Source organism: Condylura cristata, unplaced genomic scaffold (genome assembly GCF_000260355.1).
Source record: "Condylura cristata isolate star-nosed mole 26May11 unplaced genomic scaffold, ConCri1.0 scaffold00009, whole genome shotgun sequence".
Taxonomy (NCBI): Eukaryota; Metazoa; Chordata; class Mammalia; order Eulipotyphla; family Talpidae; genus Condylura; species Condylura cristata.
In genome coordinates, this window is record NW_004567110.1 from 26,567,550 (window position 1) to 26,592,671 (window position 25,122).

At 35.1% G+C, this 25,122-nt stretch overlaps 2 protein-coding genes across 2 annotated transcripts in view; one reads left to right on the forward strand and one right to left on the reverse strand.

Moving 5' to 3' along the window:
- The window catches only part of RNF19A (ring finger protein 19A, RBR E3 ubiquitin protein ligase), a 40,627-nt gene extending 26,246 nt beyond the window's left edge, over nt 1-14,381 (forward strand). The window contains 7 exon segments of the mRNA XM_004679693.2: nt 3,432-3,576; nt 4,123-4,285; nt 7,290-7,404; nt 7,855-8,016; nt 10,552-10,765; nt 11,409-11,552; nt 12,173-14,381. Coding sequence (XP_004679750.1) covers nt 3,432-3,576; nt 4,123-4,285; nt 7,290-7,404; nt 7,855-8,016; nt 10,552-10,765; nt 11,409-11,552; nt 12,173-12,863 — 1,634 coding nt within the window. The 3' untranslated portion in view covers nt 12,864-14,381.
- Nucleotides 14,382-17,878: 3,497 nt separating this feature from the next.
- SPAG1 (sperm associated antigen 1) overlaps nt 17,879-25,122 on the reverse strand; it is a 37,226-nt gene continuing 29,982 nt past the window's right edge. The window contains exons 15-18 of the mRNA XM_004680007.2: nt 24,358-24,484; nt 19,675-19,836; nt 18,267-18,638; nt 17,879-18,177 (exon numbers count right to left, since the gene is read on the reverse strand). Of these exons, the coding sequence (XP_004680064.1) occupies nt 18,046-18,177; nt 18,267-18,638; nt 19,675-19,836; nt 24,358-24,484 (793 nt within the window). The 3' untranslated portion in view covers nt 17,879-18,045. The remainder of the gene's footprint in view (nt 18,178-18,266; nt 18,639-19,674; nt 19,837-24,357; nt 24,485-25,122) is intronic.

Consider the following 25,122-nt stretch of genomic DNA (forward strand, 5'->3'; position numbering starts at 1 on the left):
TTTGTAATTAAATACACTTTAAATTTAGCATTTACATACATACAGATTTTGAAACTTTGTTAGTGTTTCTTTTTCCTTTACTGAAGATTTGGGGTGAACTTAGCGGTATTAATAATAACTTGTAGGTGTGGATCCAGAATCAATTCCAAAAAGACTTGAATATCCCCTATGGTCATTGAGTAGTCAACTTGGAAATAATATTCCTCTTCTGTAAGGGGGGGATATATACTTACTGGTTACAGAATAGGCATATAGCACAAGAGAATGGACTTTGGAACTAGTCTGTTTGGATTTAAATCCAAATTAATCTCATGTGGCCCTGTTCAAGTTACTTATCTAAAAATGAAGTTACTAATAATACTTATGTCCATATGGTTTAAACATTTGCTGGCTCATAAGTGCTATGGCTATATGAAACACCCAAGTGAATGTAATCACCATGGGAGATGTATATTTATTTCAGTAGTGCTAACCTGGATGGCCTTATTGGTCACAGCTCTTTGGTCCTGATACTTTCACTTAAATTACCCCTTTAATGTCAATTTGATTTCTGGAAATGTCTGAAAGTTCCTTTGTAGTTGAGTCTAACAATTAGAGTATATCACGTTGAATCACTGGTTTGGGATGAATCTAAAGTAAGATGTGACTGGTCATGAGAATGAATTTAATATATACATACATAACTTTCAGAATAATTATGATGAACAAATTCTCAATTCAAGCCCAATATTAGCATTGTTGTAATAAATCTAACCTCCTGTGATGATTATTTTAAAAGTTAAACGTCTTTTGCAATTTTTCCATGTGCATTTAAAATTCTTAACAGTTCTTAAAATTTCAAGCACATACATTTTTACCGACAATGCTTCAAAAAATCAAAACTCTCAGTGATAATTTCCTTCAATACAGTCTAAGAAATTTAAAAACTTAAGTTTGTCTTCTCATTGACTTGTGAAAAGAAAAGGAAGGGTAGCTATCTAAAATGCTTTTATTTATGTCTGTTATTCCAAATATCTTGACATTCTTTACCTCTTACTACTTTAACACATTGAAAAAAACTGGTCACATTTTTCATTACATTGCTTGGTATAATAATAATTAGTTGGCTTTGCCTAATCAGTTGCCTGGAGATAAAGGAGTATGCGTACTTATATGGTACACTAAATAACTTGTACTACCTTTTTGTCTTTACAATTGTATCTACATAAAACTCAAGCTGGAGTTTATGAACTTGAAATTGTATTTTAAATGATTGACATATTTTTCATTTCTGTTACTGTATTTCCCCCTTAATGAAAAATATACTTAATTGGCTCCCCATCCTTACCTCAAACTATTATATCCTAATAAACAGTCACTGTTAACATTTTGTTGTTAAGACCTCACAGGTAGTCTATGTGTGGGAGGGGAGTAAAACAGATTTGGAAAACAGTGTTTCCAAATTTTGGTGTATTTTGAGATGTCATCATTATAAAAGCACACTTTTTTTGTCTAATTTAGTGGTTTAAGGAAAGGGACAAAGCAGAAAACAGCTTTTTCAAGATAATATAGAGTAAAAATAAACAGTTAAATATATAGATAAATATACAGAGAGTAAAAATAAACAGTTACAGCTATATATAAAGACATATCAGAAATACATTGCCATTAATGTTAATTGTTTAACATCTAACAGCATATGGAAAGGCTAAGAATGTATGGGAATGTTACCTTCAGTTTGATCTGAAAATTGCATGCACCAGAGTCAAAGCCTGAGTCTGTTTACTTGATCAACAAAATGGGATATTTCTTGCCTATATTCTGCAATGAGGAGACTTATCAATTCACATGCCACTTTTGCAGATAGTATTAGCATTCATTAATTTGGTGGATTAAATGTGATATTAACTATAAAAAGCTAGCTTTTCCTCACTTACAACCCAGTGATAAAAAAGTCTCCAATGTAGACTTTATGTTTTTTGGATCATTTTAAAATCACCACTTAATGGCCCTCCCTGGTGGCGCAGCCGGTTAAAGCACAGCACTGAGAATCTAAAGCCGCTTCCTCATTAGTTCAATTCCCGCCTGTCCCGGAGGTGACCACATGGCGTGGCAGACCTCTCCTGAGCCGCCCACTGCTCCCCTCAGCAGTGTACTTCCTCGATCTGCCTGTTCTGCTCCCTGCTCTGTCTCTGGTGAAGCCTCTCACCGCCCCTGAGCCTCTGGCCTGTACCCCAGTTCTGTATGCACAAAATAAAAAAAAAAAAAATCACCACTTACTAATATTTTTAATTTTTATGGTAAATTATAGTAATTATCTTTTGTTTTGGTCTGCCTGAATAGATTTATCATTTTGCTCAAAATTGTTTGATGCATTAAGACACTAAAAGTGAGCATTGACCATTTGTTAAATTAGTGCTTAGAAGAAGTGCTAAGGAATCCAGAATTCATTGCTCAAGCTCAGGTAAAATTTGACCATAAAACTTTTAGAAAGGAAAATAGAATATTGCTTAATGTTTATGATATAAGAAGTGGTACAAATACTTGAATTCAGTAACTTGTACTATATCTCCCTAATTGCTATGTATATAGGTGGCAAGTAATAACATTAAAATTATCACTAGTTGGTATTTAAATTAATGTCAAAGTTCAAAATAGTTGTATAATTTGAGATAAAAATCTGCAAGTGATTAGTAAAGTTCTGAACCACTTAATTTAACTTGATACCTTTGTATGTTGTAACCATATTACTATATAAGGAACATTTGAATAAATAAACAGAACAAGGATAACTAAAAAGTCATTAGTATAACCAAACATAGTAACTTTTTCCATCATTTTCCATCATTTATTATAATCATATAACCCTTCCTTAGTCTCTTACTCCTTCCCTTTTATACTGGGTGCTGATTCATTACAAGGGCCATCTGTCTATTTTATGAGCTTAAATACAACGGAAAGGCTGCTTTTCTAAAAATGTCTGTAATTGTTATTTTTAGTCAATGTTAGTCAGAAAGAAGCACTTTGTATATGATACTTCAGATCAATATCAAATTGTCACTTCGTATTAGTGTTTATTCACTAAAGGAATACAGAGTATCTACATTTTAAGTAGCTGCTTAAAAAATTCTAGAATATAACGTGCCACTTTGTGATAAGAGAAAAATTTTACATAATTCACAACTTATCTTGTCCTTGATTCCCTTCTATTATTTTGTGATTCTTTGTTTTCATTGTTTTGCTACTATTTTAAAGAATTGTTTATAATTTGAAGTTTTAATGTAAATATGTCCCCTTTCTCAGAAGGGAAGAGAAAATGCTTTCATATATACTGAATATGAAGGCTATAGCTATCAGACTGTATGGCTTTTTTGCAATGCTACAATTAATAATAAATTAAAATTATTATTTTTAGGCTAGTTTTATTAAACATGTCTCTATTTTCCTAATAGCTGATGATATAAAACCATGTCCACGATGTGCTGCTTATATAATAAAGATGAATGATGGGAGCTGTAATCACATGACCTGTGCAGTCTGTGGTTGTGAGTTTTGTTGGTTATGTATGAAGGAAATATCAGATTTACATTATCTAAGGTAAGCTTATAGAAGAAGCCATTTATATTTCTTCTATTTTAGTTACATAAATTTAAAAGCAACCAAATTATTGTGCTAATCATTTGGGATTAATAGCTATTCAAAACAGAAAGTGAAGATTTGCTTTTTGTTAAACTAGACACTATTATCTAATACCCTATATACTTACATTGGGTCATAAATATTTCCACTTACTTTCAGCCACACTGTTAGTTTATAACACAATCAATAATTACATGGCTAAAATAGATAAAAGTAAGCATGTTTTGGATTCATAAACTATTCACAAATTAATTCAGCAGTCTAAGGGCTAATCAAAAACTAGAGATAAACATTTAACTTGAATCACAGTTATTAAAAATTAGATTTAAATTATTATTTAAAAGTAATTTGTGGTGGTTCTTATGTTGATCTTTTGGTTTCCAGTGAAATCAGAACCCAAAGGGGAAAAAACCACATTCAAGAGTGAGAAGTTTTATTGTTTTATAGTAATTTGTTGTTTGGGGTTTTTGTAGCAATTACTTTACATTATGATTTTTTCCAAAGTCCATCAGGATGTACTTTTTGGGGGAAGAAACCCTGGAGCCGAAAGAAGAAAATATTGTGGCAGCTGGGAACTCTTGTTGGTGCTCCTGTAGGAATTGCTTTAATAGCTGGCATCGCTATCCCTGCAATGATTATTGGCATTCCTGTGTATGTGGGACGCAAGGTAAAATGCATAATTCTTTGTTTCATTCAAAAATCTTTAGTCAAGGGTTGAAGATTTGTGCTTTGCTTTTATTTGTTTTGAAAGGTAAAGATCAGTTTTGTTATCTTAAATATAAATCAATTAACTTTTTTTATAACAAAATAAATATTGTAAGTGTTTGGAACAATTTTATATGCATAAAAAAGACTTGCTTTAACATATTTGTATCAGAAAACTACACTGTATTTGCATTACAAACCAACTTTAAATATATAGAGTATTGAAGGATATACACCTGACATTTTTGTGTTGGGAATATCCTTGTAAAATCAGGTCTATAAAAAATTAATAGCTCAATAACACACCCCCTCAAGCAAAGAATAAGTAGTCAGCTTCTGAATTATTTCCAGCAAAACAAAACTAATCATTTCCTTTGTAACAGACCTTTTTTTTTTTTTTACAATCAGATGAATCACAATGTATAATACTTTTTTTTTTTTTTAAACTAGCTTTGGGACTAAGAACAAACACAGATACTGTGAGCCCAGTATTTCAGAATGTTTTAAAAACTAAATTGAGGCCCTCCCTGGTGGCACAGCGGGTTAAAGCACTGCACTGAGAATCTAAAGCTGCTTCCGCATGAGTTTGATTCCCGCCTGCCCCGGAGGTGACCACATGGCATGGCAGACCTCTCCTGGCCCGCCCGCTGCTCCCCTCAGCAGTGTACTTCGTTGATCTGCCTGTTCTGTTTCCCACTCTGTCTCTGGTGAAGCCTCTCACTGCCCCTGAGCCTCTGGCCTGTACCCCAGTTCTGTATGCACAAATAAATAAATCTTAAAAAAAAAAAACAAAAAACTAAATTGATACTGCTTACTAAAGTCTCAGAATATCTGATTATAATTTCTGATGTAGTTATCAAAGAAAGATTTTGCAGAAAGCAAAATGGCTTATTTTGATATTTAGGAAAGGAAAAAGAGACTGTACAGCACATACCTGCAAATAATTCATAGAGGAGAGATTGTTTACCTCTTTGTTCAAGTCTTAAATGCAGTTACAAGTCTCCTTTTCTCAAACATGTACCATGTAACATTGAAACAGTGTTCTCTGTGGTGAGTAGGGATCTCATACCAGTCTAGGAACATCTGTTAAATTCAAAAAGAACCTAAAAGCTAAGTCTTCATTTATACTAATAAGTCGAAATTATTGTGAGTGTAATAAACTTAATTTTAATTAATTTTAGTTAAACTTAAGTTTAACTAGAATGGTGTAATACTACCATTACTATGTATTGAACATTGGTATTTGAAGATGCAACATTTTCTGGAGGATTTGCTTCATGTAGTTGGTACCTAGATCTTTCCACTGCTCTGTCCCACAGGATTCAAAATAGACACATAATAATAGGTGTTTTTTATTATACCTCATCTGTAATATTGTTTGTAAGTCAAGTTACTGAATTGTACCCATATACTTTTGACTCTGTTGTGAATCTGTCTTAAAACAGAGAGGAAGATGTACTGTAGTAGCTTCAGCTCTTTAAAACCATGAGTATAAAGATATTGAGCTATTACCCAAAGTTCATATAATACCTCACAAGCTACATTCACAGGGAAATTAAGTTCTTTTTTTTAAGAACTTGTACTCCGATCACCTGTACTGTGATCTGAGGTGTGCAGCAGGATAGGGGGAGGGAGAGGAGTCAAAACAAGAGAGGGAAGAGCACAGGAGACTGACTGAAGACTGTTCACAGATGATGTGGTGATTTATGAGGACTACACCTAAGGAGAGAAGTCAAATACTGTACAAAAATGAACAACAATGTAAGAAAATAAAACAGTTAATCAATAAAATCTGTATTATGTAATCTTTGCTTATTAGTACTGCTTTTTAAGGTTGGTTTTTTTGAAGTTTGTAAAATCTTCCCCTAGGAACCAATTTTTACCATTTAGAGATAGTTATGTAGAAGGGAAACTATGGAATGCTTAATTTCTTAGAAGTATTGCTAGTCTATCATCTAGCTCATAACTATGTTGAAAATATCTCCCCCTTTATTCAAAACATACTATTCTTGGACAAAATTATAAAGACTTTTTTCATTAAAAGGTTTATGTTTTATGGGTACAGGCCAGAGGGGGAGTGGGGACAGTGAGAAGCTTCACTAGAGACAGTCAGGAGCAGAACAGGCAGATTGACTGAAATACACTGTTGAGGGGAGCAGTGGGCAAGACAAGAGAGGTCTGCCATGTCATGTGGGTCACCTCCCTGGCTAGGAATCATATTCTGCTACACTGGCTCAGACAGTTTCATAGTGCTGCGCTTTAACCCATTGTACCACCAGGGAGGGCCCTAAAAAGACTGCTATTTCTAGAGACTTTGAAAATAGTTTATTTCAAACACAAAGTAAATCTTACTACATCAGTGTCTTATATAAGAAAATTACTAATAAGAAAGAAATTATTTGCAAGAATATGGTTTAAGAACAATAATACATTTACCTTCCCCCAATAATTAAGAATAGAAATACCATAACACAGCTTTTCCTCTGCTTGGTATTTATCCAAAGAATGTGAAAACACTTATTTGACAGGCGGGTATACTCACCACTATACTAACGAGGATGACGAAAACACTTATTTGAAGAGATAAATGTACCCATATAATTTCACTTATATGTAGTAGATGAACAAACAACAAAAACAGTCTCTTAGACTACATGAACAAAATTCTGTTTGCCAGAAAGGAAAGGGGATATGGTGTGAACAAACTGGGTAAATATGAAGAAGTGTATGGAAATGGATGGAAACTAGATTCTGGTAACAAGCATAATATGTGTGTGAGTGTGTGTACAAATGTTGATATGTAAGTATATCATGTTATTTTAATAAAAAGAAATCACAGTAAAAAGCTGTGTTTATGTTGAATCAGGACACAACTATGAAATTATAGTTTCTAGAAAATGTAGTTCTATTTCTTTTAATATGTATTTTCTCTTTAATCACCATCCCATTTTCCTTTTTTATTATAGATTCATAATCGATATGAAGGCAAGGATGTTTCCAAGCACAAAAGGAATTTGGCCATAGCAGGTGGTGTTACATTGTCTGTAATTGTCTCTCCAGTTGTAGCTGCAGTAACTGTAGGTAAGAATATGCTTAAAAATACTAATGACCTCAAGTTTTTATAAAATTAGAGTTTTATGGAATGATTTTAAAGAATAAAGAGCATTACATTGTTCATAATTGAGTTACACCGTATTGAAGGACAACCTGACTCTACAGAAAGTCTCTCCTGCAGTAATTAGTGAAAAGTATTGAAGACTCAAGAACCTAACTTTAGGATAGTAAATTGTTAGTGGCTTATCCCTCTCACTCCCCCAAATACAGTTTAAAGCCCTAACACTTGAAAAGAAAAAAGTTAATGCCTTTTATCCCCCTCATGTTTGTCACCTAAAAAGCTGAGGCTCTGAATTTGCTTGTGTCCCTTAACAACTAGATCATTCTACTTTTGGCAAGGATTGCAGAATTCTAGCACTTTTGTCTTACATACCCTTCCTTTGATGAGATGTTTCTAATGATTTTTTTTTTTTTTAGGTATTGGTGTCCCTATTATGTTAGCTTATGTCTATGGTGTTGTTCCAATTTCTCTCTGTCGAAGTGGAGGTTGTGGAGTCTCAGCAGGAAACGGAAAAGGAGTCAGGATTGAATTTGATGATGAAAATGACATAAATGTTGGTGGAACTAACACAGCTGTAGGTAAGTTCTTTGAGCAAAGGAAGAAATGTTACTAGTAGTTTAAGTGGAGGGAAGCTGCAGATAACATACAAGTCAGAATTTCCATTGACTTCAGTCAGTGAAATGAACTTCCAAGAAAAGGTACGTAGGTGAAAGAGACTTGTGTAGTTTTAGGTACCTAATATCTACTGGAAACATGTCTTAGAAATGTTAAACTTTTAATCCTAAATTTTGCCTAAAACATTACAAATCAGTAGGAAAAGGATATGAAGAGAAATGCAATTCATTTTAAAAGAAAAAATATATAGCCAATGAATAGGAAATATTTTTAACCTATTGCTATTCAAAGAAATACAAATTAGCACAATAATTGGAGAATGAAGGCCTCCATGGACTTCTAGTGGGATTGTAAGTTACTGAACCTTTTAAAAAAAGTACAAGTGCTGTCTTCCAACAATACATACTACCACAGTTTATCTTAGGGAAATAAATCAGGCAGATGTGCAAAGACAGTATCTATATTCTAATCTTCCATTTTCCCCTGAACTCACCTCAGATTTTGATCCCTACCATTCCTATATTTCATCTTTTGCCATACACCAGAGCAGAGTCATCAGTGCTGTGTCACCAAATATACAGTGGTCACTTCTCAGTCTTCCTCTTGATAGGTACACCTGACATGGTAGACTGTGCCCTCCTAAAAATGTCATCTTTTTGATTTTTAATTTTTTTTTTTAAACATTGTTTACTTCCCTCCTCCCCCAGTTCGTCTGCACTTCACCACCACGGCCCCCCACATTCCTTCTAAAAGTGCCATGTTGATTTGTCTTCTGGACAAATCTCACCTCATCATGTCTCTGCTGGCTGCTACTTCTCAATCTTCTTGATTAGTTTGGTTTCCTCTCCTAACCATAAATTTCAGAGTTTCCCAGAGATCAGTTCTCAGATTTAATGTCTTTACTTATACTCACTCCCTGGGTAATCTTACCTGTGAAATAATATATAAACTGATCACTCCTCTTATGTCTAGTTTTGAACTCTCCTCTAGGCGCCATACGTGTGCAGCTAACTCAGTTCTTTAATTTGTACTTAATGTCTTGCAAGAATTGCAAGCTTAACATTTTTGTAACTAAACTCTTCACTCTAAAAGCTGTTATTCTCTGAGTTATCCTCACCTTAGTAAATAACATCCACCTTTGTTGTTGTAGGGGCGCCATACTTAACATCCATCCTTGGCTGTTGTTTGAGCCACATAATTTCACATAGATACCCTTGTAATCTGTCAGCAAATTCTGCTTCCTTCAAAATAGCACCATAATGCAACCCCATTCCTCACCCTTCTTCATTATTATTGCATTCTTCAGGTTACTAGCTTCTTGGACTATTGTAAAAGCCTTTTAACTGATCCATTAATTTTTCAGCTATAATGTAGCCATAGTGAGACTTTTAAAACATGGTTAGGTCATGTCTGTATACGCTCAGGCTTCTAACAGTATTGGAGGAAAAGTCCACAGTCCTTATCATGATCAAGCCCCTCTCCTACATGATATATTCTCAGCTGTGTCCCTGAAATCATCTCATCAGTCTCTCACTTTACAGCATCTCTCAATGTTTCCAGGATGCCAAGCACATTCCCACTTCTAGGCTCTTATATTTGCAGTTCCCTCTATCTGGAATACTCTTCCCCCAGGTAGTTTCATGATTCACACCTTTTCTTCCTTTGAATCTCAGCAAATGTTAGCTTATCAGAGACCTTCCCGGACCACACCTGATGTGTAGGCATGCATGTATGTGTGTGTGCACTATATATTTATGTATGTGTATATATATGTGTATACATATACATACACATACTCTTCCATCACACTCACAGACTTTCACTCCTCTTTCCTGTGCTTATTTTTTTCATACCACTTCTTCCCATATAATTTATTACTCTTGCAACTAGGATGTAAGTTTCATGAGGATAAGATGTGTCTCTTTGATTCACAATGCCTCCAGTGCTTAAAACAGTATATAATAGAAATTCAAGAATTGGAGTAAATAAATGCATTCTTCAATGCAAAGCATGTGAAAAGTACAGTAAGACTAGAATATAGATCTTGTAATATCAGGTGTTATAATAGTTTGTAGGTAATTGGAGCTATGGAACAAATATAGACACCAACTTTTGACCCATTCTTACAGAATGGGTCTTACAGAATGACCTACAGAATTATAAGCACTTAAAAAATAACATCCTTATTGAAAACTACTATGTAATTTTCCTCTAAAGTTTGCTAAATTGTTCAATAATCAGGTTCTTTATAGAATTTCTATATTTTGTGGATATTTTAAAAAGTAGTATTGATTTCAGATTGAGGGACACTCCCGATCCAGCTTTGCTGTTTGAGTTATTTTTCTTTACTTTTATTCTGTAGTTGTGTATTCCTCACCCCAGACATCTCTGCTGTGTATCTCAAACTTTTACAAGATAAAATGTCTTATCTGAAATGGAGGAATTTAAGACAAGTTAATCATCATTTAAACGAATTTCTTTGAAACATTTGCATTTAGACACAACTTCAGTAGCAGAAGCAAGACATAACCCTAGCATAGGGGAGGGAAGTGTTGGTGGTCTGACCGGCAGTTTGAGTGCAAGTGGAAGCCACATGGATCGAATCGGAGCCATTCGAGACAACCTGAGTGAAACTGCCAGCACCATGGCACTGGCTGGGGCCAGCATAACAGGAAGTCTGTCAGGAAGTACCATGGTCAACTGCTTCAACAGGTAAGTAAAATGTGCCTGTGTTGTTTGTTTTAACCTTTTAGCTATGAATTATTAACTAGATGAGAATATTATACACAATTTGATTTCTATAACCCTACTGTGTCAGGATTGTAAATAGTAAAATTGATGAAATCCTAGTAATAAACAGGTGATTTTTACTTTTTTAAATTTTTGTTTCTCTTAAGTTATAGTGGTATATATATATTATGTTTTATTTAGTCAGATATTGATTTTTAGAACCATTTTTAATATAAAAGACCAAGATTTTTTGATTCACTAATTTATCATGTAAATGGTTGTAATGATGTATTCATATTATGTGCTTTGCATTGAAAGGTTATAAGCAAATTGTCACATCCTAAGCCAGAATAATAGGAGCATACTTAAATTAAAATTATGTATAGTCATTTAGTTTTACTCTACCTTATTTGGCAGGGATTTTTTTTTTAATTTATTTAGATAGCCACTACTATTACGTGTGCTACAGTAGAATTTAAATAATCAAATAAGAAGTGAAAAAAATGGTCATAGTTGTTTCTAAAATAAATTCTTGTTGCAAGGGTTCATAACTGAATTATTTAAAGATGCATATACAACAGTGCTGATAAATTTAATTTTGGTTTTCATGTGATACCCCTTTAAGGTTGGAAGTACAAGCCGATGTACAGAAAGAACGGTACAGTCTGAGTGGAGAATCTGGTACAGTCAGCTTGGGAACAGTTAGTGATAACGCCAGCACCAAAGCAATGGCAGGATCCATTTTGAATTCATACATCCCATTGGACAAGTAAGAAAAGAGTTGTTATTAAAACAGAAGTATCTTTAAAATTGATTTTTAAAAGAATAATCCATGTCATTAGGCAAAATTATCATGAACAATAGCTATGAACTCTTAGGTTCTCTGGAAAAGAAAATGGTGAGATGCCTGGAATAGGCAGTCCACAAAGATAGAAAGTCACTTAATATCTGCTGGAGGTTATTGGGAGGGAAAAAGGGGAACTGACTGGTATATACAGGGTGTCTTTGAGGGATGATGGGAAAGTTCTGAAGTTAGTGGTAATGGTTACACAACTCTGAAGATACTGAAAATAACTGAGTTATGCAGTGTAAGCAGGTAAATTTTATGGTATATAAATTTTATCTCAATAAAGTAATTTGAGGGAAAAAATAAAGGCGGTAACATGTACCTGGAACATCATAAGCCATAAATGTAGCTGCTTCTATTTTTCATTGAAGCATTATACTATTCTCTTTTAAGTAGCTTTTAAAATAGAATCCTGTGTTAATTGTTCTGGTACCTTTTATGCAAATCTTTGAATTTTCACACAGAACCCCCTTCCCATGATGTCGTCTGAATCAAAATAAATAGGAAGTCAGAAATTTATTTGTGTTACTCTTATGTTTTAGAGATGGCAACAGTATGGAAGTACAAGTAGATATTGAGTCAAAGCCACCCAAATTCAGGCACAACAGTGGAAGCAGTAGTGTGGAGGATGGTAGTGCCTCCCGAAATCATCCTGTTGGTTCATCCAGTGGCTTGCCTGAAGGTAAACCCAGTGCCACCAAGTGGTCCAAAGAAGCAACAGCAGGAAAGAAATCAAAAAGTGGTAAATTGAGGAAAAAGAGTAACATGAAGATAAATGAGACCAGAGAGGACATGGATGCACAGTTGTTAGAGCAACAAAGCACGAACTCCAGTGAATTCGAGGCTCCATCCCTCAGTGACAGTATGCCATCTGTAGCAGATTCTCACTCTAGTCATTTTTCTGAATTTAGTTGTTCTGACCTAGAAAGCATGAAAACTTCTTGTAGTCATGGTTCTAGTGATTATCATGCCCGCTTTGCTACTGTTAACATTCTTCCTGAGGTAGAAAACGACCGTCTGGAAAACTCCCCACATCAGTGTAGTATTTCTGTTCTTACCAAAACTGCTTCATGTTCAGAAGTCCCACAGTCGAATCATATTGCTGAAGAACATGGTAACAATGGAATGAAACCTAATGTTGATTCACATTTTGGTGATGCACTAAAAGAAACAAATAATAACCACTCACATCAGACAATGGAATTAAAAGTTGCAATTCAGACTGAAATTTAGGCCTATAAATGCTGCAAAATAATTACCACTGAACAACCTTGTTTGGAGCTGGGTGACCTACATGTGACTACTTTTAAGTTTCAAGTTACCAGCAAATGCCGGGTTACATAATCATAATGCAGATACTTTTTCTAAGTTCAGCAAAGCATTGTGTTTCATGTGGATTTTAATTACCAAACTATGAACGGAAGGCTTTAAAAGTGTATTATTGTAATGACAATAAATTGTAAGAGAATTGTTTTGTGTGTTTGCCACAAAACATTGCTTGAAGTATATACTTGTATATTTAGGTAGAAATTTGGCATAATTTATAATCGATATAAAATACTAATGCAGTTCTACAGCATTCTTATGAAGAAAACTTGAGACTTAGGTTTAAGTGGTTAGTGACATTTTATTGAAACCACTAAAGGATACTATTTAAAGAACCTTGCAGGTTATTCTCAGCATATAATACTCTTTGTAACATTTCTTTTCGTAACTGGGCATAAATTTCATTCTTTTCTTCATAGGCAATATGGATATATAAAGCTTAATGCAGCCCATTTGCTACCATTTGGATACTTAAGACACTTGGAGCAAGATTGTGGCAGTTTTTGCTCAACTTTGAAATAGAAATACCTAGTACTCTATATATAATCTTGTATATTGTTGATACCATCTTAGAAGTGTAAAGGTAGATAAGTATACTGACAGCACCAAATAAGATGTATAAAACTGCAAAATAAAGTTCAATTAGTTTGTAAGTATTACAAAAATAATACTTTCATTAAGGGGAAATTTGCAAATCCCTTCTTATCCCCCCTTTGATTCTTGGTGCCTTTGGAATAGACTGGATTTTAAGGGCCTCATTGTTTGAGAATTTTGCTGTGTTGTTTTCCATAATATCCTCTTTAGCCACCTTGAATTGTGTAGAAAAATACAAGATAGAAAAACATAAGTATAATAATGCTGAAAAAAGTATTAGCCTACCAAAGACACACTCAGGCTTTGTGAATAAATTTACATAACCTCAGTTTTTAACATATAGTATCCTCTCCAATCATGAAATGAGAATATGTTGCAGAGTTTGTACCAAGTACTAAAAGGAGGGTTCTACGTATGGCTCACTTGATTTGCTTTTGCTTTTGTTTATGGGACATATTCAGCTTACATAAGCAGAAGTTGGTCAAAATACTGCCTTTATTGTTAAATTCCTTATAATTCACTTAAATATAACAGGTAAACCTCAAATGATAGCAGTTAAAATGTTCCATCTTATGTGATTTTATTTTAAGTATTACCATTTTGGTGCTACTGAGCATTTTCTTTAGATAAAAAGAAAAATGCCATGGGCTGCAATCTTCTTCCATTACTTTTCCTCATCAGGTCCATTAATATGCTTATAACACTAGTGCCAGTTATCTTATTTGATATTGCTTATTATGCTATTTGTATATTTGTTTGCATTCCAATTTTGTTCAACAGTGAGTGTGTAAACAACATACATGAAATAAATGTAAATACTAACATACTTCTGCCATGTTTTTTTTCATGTGATTATTCATAAATATTTAACCTTTAGGATGGTTCTTCATTCAGTCTAAATGAAAGCATCTGCTGAACTTCTTGATACAACAACAAATTAATCCTTTATGCCTAATTTCTGTCTCTTCTCCAGAAGGAAGATGCTTATGTTGATGTATTCATCAACATAAATTGGTTGATGATTGATTGGTTGTCAATAGATTGACATTAAATTAGATAGAAATAATTTATTATAAATTCTTTCCTTAGAAAAAATTATCTTAAAAGATTGAGACTCTACACCAAAAAACTGTTATGAAATAGAACCATTTCAAGTTAATAGTTGTAATGAAGTGTTTTCTGTTCTCAGAACCTCTATAATAAGTATGCATTGTTTTTGTTACATAACTAATACTTGAAAATAATCTGTATGAGTAAGTTGACTGCCATATAAAATATTATCAGATGATGGTTGATATGAAAAATACAGGGTGGGAGATAAAGTAACCAGATGCTATTGGCTAGTACTGTTTTATATACAGGGGAAACCAGAAAGAACTCTGCTTAGAGATCTGTACAGAAAAACTAAAACACATAAAGGAGGATCTGTAGACAAACCTGGTGGATGAGCAATACAGAAAGAACGCTTTACCTAGGTAAGTTAATGAACAATTTACACATTAATTGAAATTGTTTGATATTTTACGTTTGTTTGATACCCCTTTGTTTCTCTTGGAGAGAAGTGATTGTTCTTGAGCTTTACATTTCTAGAAACACTTCAGAATAGCCCCCTTGAGTTCCATCAGTTTTGATGGAATTGCACTGAACCTATAGTTACCCTGTAGGTCTTTCACATATATTACCAGTGTTAAATTTTATTCTTTTATGTATACTTTTTGAATGTCATTTCCTACGTACAAGAAGCATCTAGATACACAACTGATTTTTGTGTGATGAATGTGGGAAATATTCCAGTAGAATTCTAATTACTGTTTTCTAGATTCTTTGAGATTTCTGTGTACATAATCATTTGTGAATAATTTAACAAATTACAGTGCTTTTGACATCAGATGTATTCTACAAGCTTTTTAAAGTATTAATCTTCAGCACAATCCTGTGCACAAGATAATTTTACTATCCCCATTTTACATATGAAAAATAAGGCACAATTTATTAAGTACTTTCCCCAGAGCTTCATAGCAGGTAAGTTGCAGAACTAGAATTCAAACTTTTGTTGCTTCTTCAATCTTTACATAGTATATTTCTTTTTCTAGCCCACTTGCATTGGCTGAGACAAATGTATAGTGGTGAGTAACAGTGTGCTATTAGTACAATATTACTACAATATTGTTTAAGATTACTCTTGTTTATCACAGCACAGTTGACAGTAGGTGAGCAATGGAAAGCAACCCAAATGTCCAAAAATAGATGATTGGATCAAAAAGATGTGGTATATCTATGTGATGGAATATACTCAGTGATCAAAAAGGATAAACTCTGCAGCAACATGAATGGAGCTGGTGGGATTATGCTCAGTGAAATAAGCCAGAAAGAAAAAGGAAAAATAACAAATAGTCTTAACTTATAGGAGTAAAATCATCAGGCAACTATAGTTCAGAGACATTCTGTAGGGGAGAAAGAGGGAGAAGGATCAGAACAGAGGTGGGAATTTCACACATTGTACAAAAATGAAGCATATATATCTTTTAAAACACTAATGTTAATCACAAAGAAAAAGTTTTCAGTACTTCATTTATTATATTTGTTATCCCTCTATCAAATTTGTTAGATTTTTTTCATACCCTTAGTGTGCCAAATTGAAGTTTTGGAAATGGGTTGAATTTTTTTTGGAAGGGACTGCTATTGGAGATGTATCTATCACATAATTGTAATTTACCCCTTTAATATGGTGAATTTGATCTTTTAAGTGTGAACTAACCTGCTGGGGTAAGAGTCAATGTCAGAATATACAAGATGAGAAATAAGTCTTCAGTATTTAGTAAGAATTTACCAAATTGTTTATGGGTTTTTTAAAGTCCCTCTCTCCACCACCATCCCTTAAACCTGTTTGTCTTCCACTTGATTTCACAGGCCTCTGTTGTATTTGATGTAGGAGATGCCTCCTTAAACCTTTACTGGTTATCTTCAAATGGAGTATGAATAGTTGAGTTTCTGTATTGGGTTTTCTCAGCTTTTGAATATAGGTAGACTTGTTCCGCACTCCTTGCTTCCTCTTGTGGCAGAATTCTTAAACTTTTACATCGCTATTCAGCTCATTAAATTCTTTATCCCCAGAATTTGGGTTTGCTAATAATTTCTCTGTTTGGTAAAAGTTCATTGTGTACAACAAAGTACAGCTCAACGTGCTGGCTGCTGTCTTTCTCTTTTGTTTTCCAAAAGGTGGTGCTAACGCTTCAGTTTGTGATTTCTCCTTTTCTGCAGACCCAGCCCTTTTTATGTCTGTATTATCACATTACTCTCAATTTCAAATTGCTGTATGTGGAGAAAACTTCTGTTTCTATAAACATCTCATACAGGATGCAATTTTAATATATTCCATTATTTGCCTTTACAAAAAAATTAATAACATTAAAAACAATTTTCTTTAAGATTACAGTTAAAATACATTTTTAAAGAAAAATGGCACAATTTTAAAAGGCAGCACTTATTCACAATAATTTTTCATATTCTATAATTATAAAAAGTTAGATAAATATGGAAACCTTTACATCTAAAGAACAAGAAAATACTCCAGAAAGAGTGAAGTGACTTAAAGCTAGAGGAATAGATGGCAGTATATTGAATAGAAACATGAATGTTTTATTGTAAAAACTGCCTTTACTTTAGCCCAGTTAACAAAGGAGATTTCGATATGAGTTCTTCACTTGCCCTTTTACATTAAGGGGGTGTATATGGCCATGCTTAATGGAGGAAACAGAAAAAGGGAACGGGCATGGGGAAAATGTGGGGCATCACAATCCCACTGCAGGCTGAGGTGCTTTTAAATACTTAGGCAATATATAAGGGAAAGTCGTTTTTAAGATCTATTAAAAAGCAGTAGAAAATTTTTGGCAATATTTGTTCTTATGGTTAGGAATTATTTCCATTAAAAAAAAAGTTTCTCATATAGCTTTCAATTCATAATTACAGTTTATTTAATAATGCTTTCATATCACTTCATATTATAGACTTAAGGGTTGCATTTCACTTACATTAATCCACAGTAGTATGAAGTGAGATTTAGCTATGTCTTAGCAGGAAATAAAAGTGATATAATAATGACTGTTAATGACCTTTACTTTTAAAATTGCATTTTAAAGAAATAAATTCCTATTAAACATAAGAGCACACTTTCATAACCCAAAGAAATGTGTTTAACTCAAATTCTTAACAAGTGATTAAAAGGAAATGTATACTATAAATTAAAAATGCATTTTAACAAGTTTCAAGTATGCTTATTATTAAATATAAATGGATGTTAATTCTGGTACATAAGAAAATATTTACATCTAACAAAAGGGAGATTATAGAATATACATGTTCTTTATATAAAAATAAGTAAAATAGTTTATAGTCTAAACCGAGGTATCTGTTCTTAGTGAGATTTTACCCATGAAACACCAACTATACCATCTGTCTCATTACCATTGCTGGAACATACATGCATGGAAGATATCTAGCAATAATACTGCCTTCTTAAGGCTTGTACATCTTCTAAAGTAAAATGTTCACTTGGTGAATGTGAGAGGTCATCAAATAGTTGTTCAATTTGTTCCTTTGGGCCTTTACTAATTAGTGTCAACATCATCTAAAAAAAAAGGATGACAACATTTTCATTAATATAAAATAACAGAAACCCTGAAAAACCAATCTCTATTAAGATATTTTGCTACATACCTTAAACCTCTCTGCTTTACTTAGATGTAAAAGATGTTGATATACCAATGAAGGATCAATATCTATAAGATTACTTTTCAGAGACTGAATGAGGAGGAGCAATGTATCTGCTTCAAGTTTGTTACTCAACAGCATTGGTAAATCTTTTGGTTCAGTGATTCTTAAAAGGTGTGCACAAGCTTCTTTATCTTTCCTACTACTGATGGCATTTATAACCTGACCAAATTCATAAGCATTGTTAGGCTTAGCAGTCAGTAGTTTTTCATAGTATTCATTTGGCTCACTGCTTGGGTCCCCCTTCTCAGAAGCTAGATAGTCTTTGGAGATCTCCTGTAAGGTTCTGTGAGGTTCCTGTTCGTGGTCTTCATTCACCTTCAAGAGGAAAAAAAAAAAATTCACACAATGACATAAACAACGGTCACCACAAATTAACTTTGAAGTTAGACTTCAAAATGGGAAGGAATTGAAAGACCATATTTTAGTCAAATTCTAAATGAAAAATGTGCATTTGTATTAACTTATAAGATCTTTTTTAAGAAGTCGTAAGGCATAAAAGTATTAAAAGTTTAAACACTAAAAAACAATTTTTATACTTAACTGTGAAAAAGCTGTTGTATAAAGACCTACATCATCTTTAGTTGGCTTATATTTTCATGATAAATTTTATATTTAGTTACTTCCCCTCACATTTACCAGAGAAGTTAACTTTTTCAAATTTCTTAAAAACAGTTTTCATCTTCCCTCTTTGGGAAAGGGGAGAACTACCTAATTTCTCTCACATCACACTCAAATTCTATTTGAACCTTGTTTGGGATAACAGCATTCACAAATCACAGGAATTTATGACCTGACATTCTTCACTAAAGGAAAAGCAGAAAGCTACTGCACAAGACAATGGTTAACTGAAATCACAAAGGTAGGCTGGTTGACTGTGAGGTAGTCTCAAATCTCTGATAAAGCATGGCTTGTTTGTCAGAGTGCTAAAAAAGTGAGTCATTCTGGGGGAAAAAAAAGTGAGTCATTCTAGAAAACTTATACAAATTATGGCTTCCAAGTTACTGAAACAATCAGTTCTGTCAGGTTTCTCCAGTTCTACTCAGTGTGCATAGGCAGGCAGAGCAATCGAGTGGAAGCAGTACAAACCACAGGTCAGGTTGGGGAGGGCAGAGAAACCACCTCAATGATGCACATTTCCCAGTTCGGACCATCAACCCAAGATGGGAAATACAGTGGCTAATTCTCATTGCAGAGGAAAAGAAAAGTTTTATTTGGGTTAAGTTTATTTTCACTGAACATCAAAAGATTCTTAAAAGTTTGCGAAATGCTAGGAATATAATTTTAGAGTAAAAAATATGAGCATAAAATCCAAAAAGAAAAAGCACTTTCAAAGATAGTCAAAGACAAATACCTCTTGAATCTCAATTTTCCTTCTCTCCTTTTCTTTGTGACATGATGTGTTATCCTTAATATTAAGGAATCTGGTTACTTCTTCCAGTTCCATCTTTGCCTCAGCAATATTTGAGTCAAGTAGGAGAACTTTATTGAGATCATTTAAACTTTTCTGATAATTCTGAAATTAGAAAGAGAAATTAATTTTCATAAATTGGAGAAGGGGCATAACTTGCCTGAGAGGAATGAACTGTGTGTGAATGAGTTGTGCCAGGAGGTTTCCCATGGTCATAAAATTAGGTCCAATAAGGTAAGTCTGGGCTTAAAATGTTAAAACTGGTATTACAAACTACTAGGTTATCAGGAAAGTCATGACATATTTTTTGAAAACCCAAAAAATTGCATCATGACTTTTTGGACAACCTAATACTGTTATTAGCTGTAGGTCACAAAAACACAGTTGGAACAAGTACTACTAAGAAAAGAATACACAATCTGGAATTATAAGACTCAAGTTCAATTCTCTTATCACAACCTTCACAATCCCTAATACTTGTCGAGACATTTGTTGTCTGCTGAGTTACGAGTAAGTTAAAGAATAAGTCTCATGGTAGCACCTACTATGAATAACAGTGAACTTGAATGTGATCCTACTTAACCTTTCTGTGCTTCAATTTTTCATCTTTAAAATAAGAATAACCAAAGCTGCTCTAGTTTTCTAGGTTATACCAAGAAATAATGAGTGGTTTAAAAGTCTATGAAGGGTTACACAAAGCTGGTTATTACATAATTTTCTTGCTCTGTAAAACCCTTCAGATGTTTATTATTCAAGTAGACTAGAATCAACATTTACTCTTCTGTAGAGTCAGACAATACCTTAGAGAAACTTAAAGGAATCTAAGACACAGGGAAACAGTAACAGAGAGATTCCACAAAAATCAGTCTACTGTGATAGGTTATATTCTAGATCTACAGGCCTAGGTCTATATTTTGATTAAGCCAAAATGAATTTTATGAGGTGGCAAAGAATTCCAGTGATGTTTAGCCTCTCTGAGTATGCCTGGCATATCAATAACAGCATGCTTAGAGGCTGAGGCACAGATAAGGAGCTACTGGTTGTGTCACATTCCTGGGAGAGCTGTAATGCCACATCCCTTCCCCCACCCCCAACATATTGAACACAAACACAAGTGATGTGTCTTAAGGGATAACTTTAAATCTGCTCATATATGTATTTTTTTAAATGTAAATTATTATGTACTATTAGTACAAAAAACTCCACATGCCACTATGCCACAAAAGCATAGCTGGAACCCACTACCAGAAAAAAAAAAAATGAGGGCCCTCCCTGGTGGTGCAGCATGTTAAAGCACAGCACTATGAAGCTATCTGCAGCCATTTCAGCACAAGTTTGATCCCCAGCCAGAGGGTGATCCACATGGCACAGCAGACCTCTCCTGATCCACCCGCTGCTCCCCTCAGGAGTGTACCTTGTCAATCTGCCTGTTCTGCTCCCCACTCTCTCTCTGGTGAATCCTCTCATTCCCCACACCTCTGGCCCGTACCCTAGTTCTGTATGCATAAGTAAATACATCTTTTAAAAAAATGACATCCTATGTTCTAGGTAGGGAGCCATGTACGAGAGAGATGGGAGTTGGGGCAACAGGGCAAGTGGAGGGAGTACTGATAACTCCCACCATTTGCAGACTTTTGCAAGTATTCTCTTTTTCTCACAATAGCCCTATTCATACTTGGTTCCGATTTAGAGATGAGGAAATTGAGGCACAAGGATTATTAGGGGGATGATAAGGGCATCAGTGGACAGAAGGCAGGTGCTAATACACTTGTGGAATTCAGGTGAGCACGTGGTAGGATTTGGCATAATTTTTTTCATTCGTTCAAAAAAGTGTGCCTAAAAGCACCTCTGCTTGGAGGAAATGTAAGCAAACAGGAATACATTTCAGTATGTTTAAGAGACAGGTGGTTGTGATGAGAAGGTAGGACTGCAAGGGCGGGAACAGCATCAAGCAGGGAGGAAGAGAACAGAACAGAACAGAAGAGAGCCCCAGTCTGTCTGCCTGCTCCCAGAGTGCTCAGGAAAGTTAATTCACTTGATGCAGAGCCACTGTACACTTCCAGGTCCTAGGAGCTGGAACAAATGAAGAACCGCCATGATCCCCAAGTCCTTATAGGAGCTTATATCTTACGAGGGGAGACACGAATTAGATAAACAAGTATGGATTGTCACCAGTGCAACTACAAGGAAACCAAGGATTTTAATGGATACTAGGGGAGGACAGTTATTGGAGAAACCAGCTGTGCAGAGTGGAAGACAGAACAGAGAGAACAAAGAGCAGAGTAGGGCTTTAGCAAAGAGGAGACCTAGAAGTCAGGTGAGTAAGTTGAGAGTCAGGAAGTCAGTATGAGGTGAATCTACTTAAAGAATTGGACACATACATGAATTCATAAATCATGCAGATCCTGTACCCAGCCCATTAAGGCCAACATATAAAGTTTAAATAAGTTCCTTATCGTAGTGCCACACATCATTTAGAAAATTCGTAGTGCCACACATCATTTAGGAAATCATTATGTGAGGTTTATAAACAAGTGTGTTGTTAACAAAGGAGGTGGTGCGACGGCCAGGTCGCATGGACGCTGTCAATACAGCACAGCTGTGGGGCTTCCCACTTGGTGAACTTAACCACATGTGAGGATGTGGTGCACCCCACTTCCGTGCAGCAGAGCACCGAAGCTCCTGGCCCTTGCCCTGAGTACCTCTTCACCTGGCTATTCCTCCACATCCTTTATAATCTGGGAAGGAAGGGGAGGTGGGTGAGCAACTGCCTGGCTCCCCTGGACTGGGGGGTGTAGATAGCACCTACATCAGTGTGACTACTGCAACCTGAGTGGATCTAAGAGCTAGAGAGGCCTGATCACACATGTATGACGATCACATTCATAGACTAGTCTCTACTGACTTTTGTAAGCTAGTAAAGGAGAAAAAGCTTAAGTAAAACCATTGTTAAGTCAGAAACTGTCAGTACATCCCATATGAGTGTATGTATGTTAATTATGAAGAAAGCAAAATTAATCAATAGTGACAGAATTTACCTGAGCAGCCACCTGGAAGCAGAATGGAAAAATGAATGTTACTTTGTGGAGAATTAAAAGTGTTTATCTTAATTTGAGTAGAAACCACATGGAGATTATATTATTCAAAAGCCAATGACAAAATTAAAGGGAAAATCCCATTTACAATTTCATCAAAAACAGTAAGTTAAACCAATGAAGTGAAAGGTCTGTACACTAAAAACAATATGACGACGATGAAAAAAACTAAACACAGCAAATAGAAAGATACTCCATGCTCATGGTTGGGAAGAACACTGTTAAAATATCCATAATACACAAAGCAATATACAGATTTCAATTCAATCTCTTTCAAAATTACATTGACATTGTTCATAAAATAGAACAATCCTAAAATCTGTATACAGCCACACAAAAAAAGCAATCATGATAAAGAGCAAAGGTGCAGGTACTATATTTTCTGATATCAAACAGTAGTACAGTATAGTCGAGTAGTAGAAACAGCATGATTTTGGCATAAAAACACAGCTCAGTGGAAGACAGCCCAGAAAGCACATGCACATAAATGGTCAATTAATTTGGGGCAAAGGAGCTTGTAAAAGATTAGAACTTGAACACTGTCTTACACCACACCCAGAAATTAAACTAGACTTGAATCTAGGACTAAAACCGTAAAACTCCTAGAAGAAATCAGGCCGTAAATTACTTGATAATCAGTCTTGGATCTGACACCAAAAAAAAAGTCAAAGGTAACAAAAGCAAAAGCAAGTAGGAGTACTCATCAAACTCAAAGCTTCTGCATAGCAAAAGAACCTCCCTGGTGGCAGCTGCAGGTCAAAGCACAGCACTAAGAAGTTAAAGCCACTTAAGCATGAGTTCGATCCCCGGCCCCTGACCCATATGGCACAGCAGACCTCTCTTGTCTTGCCCCGCTGCTCCCCTCAGCTGTGTACTTTGTCAGCCAGCCTGTTCTGCTCCCCACTCTGTCTCTGGTGAATCTTCTCACCGTCCCTGCACCTCTGGCCTGTACCCCAGTTCTGTATGCATAAATAAATAAATCAAAAAAAAAAAGGCATCCTACTGAATTGCAAAAAAAAATTTGCAAATCATACATACAATATGTATGTATTATACACGCCTTTCCTGAACAATGACTTGGCTTCTTAGAGAACACCATTCTACAGTTTCACACTGCCCAGTAGGCAACTGAAGGGCCAAATCATTATGAGAGTCACAAGTTCTGGTGTGTCCCTGCCAACTCCTAGTAGGTGAGCCATCTACCACACCAATGCTGTCCTCCCCCTCCACAGACAACCCCAGTCCTTCACATAGCTCATGACCATAATTCAGTAACAAATCATCCCTGCCCCTTAAAGTAGACCTATTATAACATCATTCCTTAGAGAATCAGTGAGCTGGGTGAAATGTTGCAAATTATCAAGCCCCACATAAAGTAAGGAAATCTGAGGCCTTTACCAAGGTTTCAGGACTAGATTTAAATCCCAGGGTAACCTCACTCCCATGCCATAATTCTAAAGTTAATGTTCATGAAAACTGTATGACGTGCTCAGAGCCAAAATTGATAAATAAAAAATGAAGATTCCCTCACCTTGAGTCCTTTGTGAGCAAGCGCTCGTCTATAACAAGCTTTCACATTCCCGTCATCTATCTGAAGGGCCTGATCACAGTCCTGCTTTGCCTCTTCAAATTGGCACAGCTTCAAGTAACAGAGCGCTCTGGTGTAATGCAATGGAACTCAGTATTATGACATTTTACTCCAATGGTGACATTTTCTTGCAATATATGTAACTATGGCACTGGGAACAGAACAAAACAAACAAAACACAATTCCAGCCCACAAGAAGATACAATCTGAAGGAAGACACATTTAGAACAAGCAAACATATTAAAGTCTGTATTAGAGGTTCTGGGAGCACACCAGCTGAGAGTCTTATCAGATCTGGGAGGGCCAAAGTGAGGGGAGGAATAATCAAGAAGACTTTCTACAAGTGCCATTTAAGTTGATGCCTAGAATAGAAATGACTGGAATGCAAAGGTACTGGGCAGAGAGTTAAGTGATAAGGAGGGAAGAGTGGAGGGCGAGGGCACAGGTACTCAGGTGAGAGACAACATGGTGAACTCAAGGGGCAGGAAAAATGCCTTTTGGTTAGGTTAAAAGAGACAGGTAATATCATACAGAGTTTTATATCACGAATCAAGAAGGTTGAGCTATATCCTAAACATCAGAGAAGCCCACAGAAGGGTTTTAAAATAGGGGCTGCCGTGTTCACCATGTTTTAGGAAGATCAGTCTTACTGCAAATTGGAAATGGGAACAGAGGGGACAAGACATGCAGGGCACCCTGTGCAGGGCG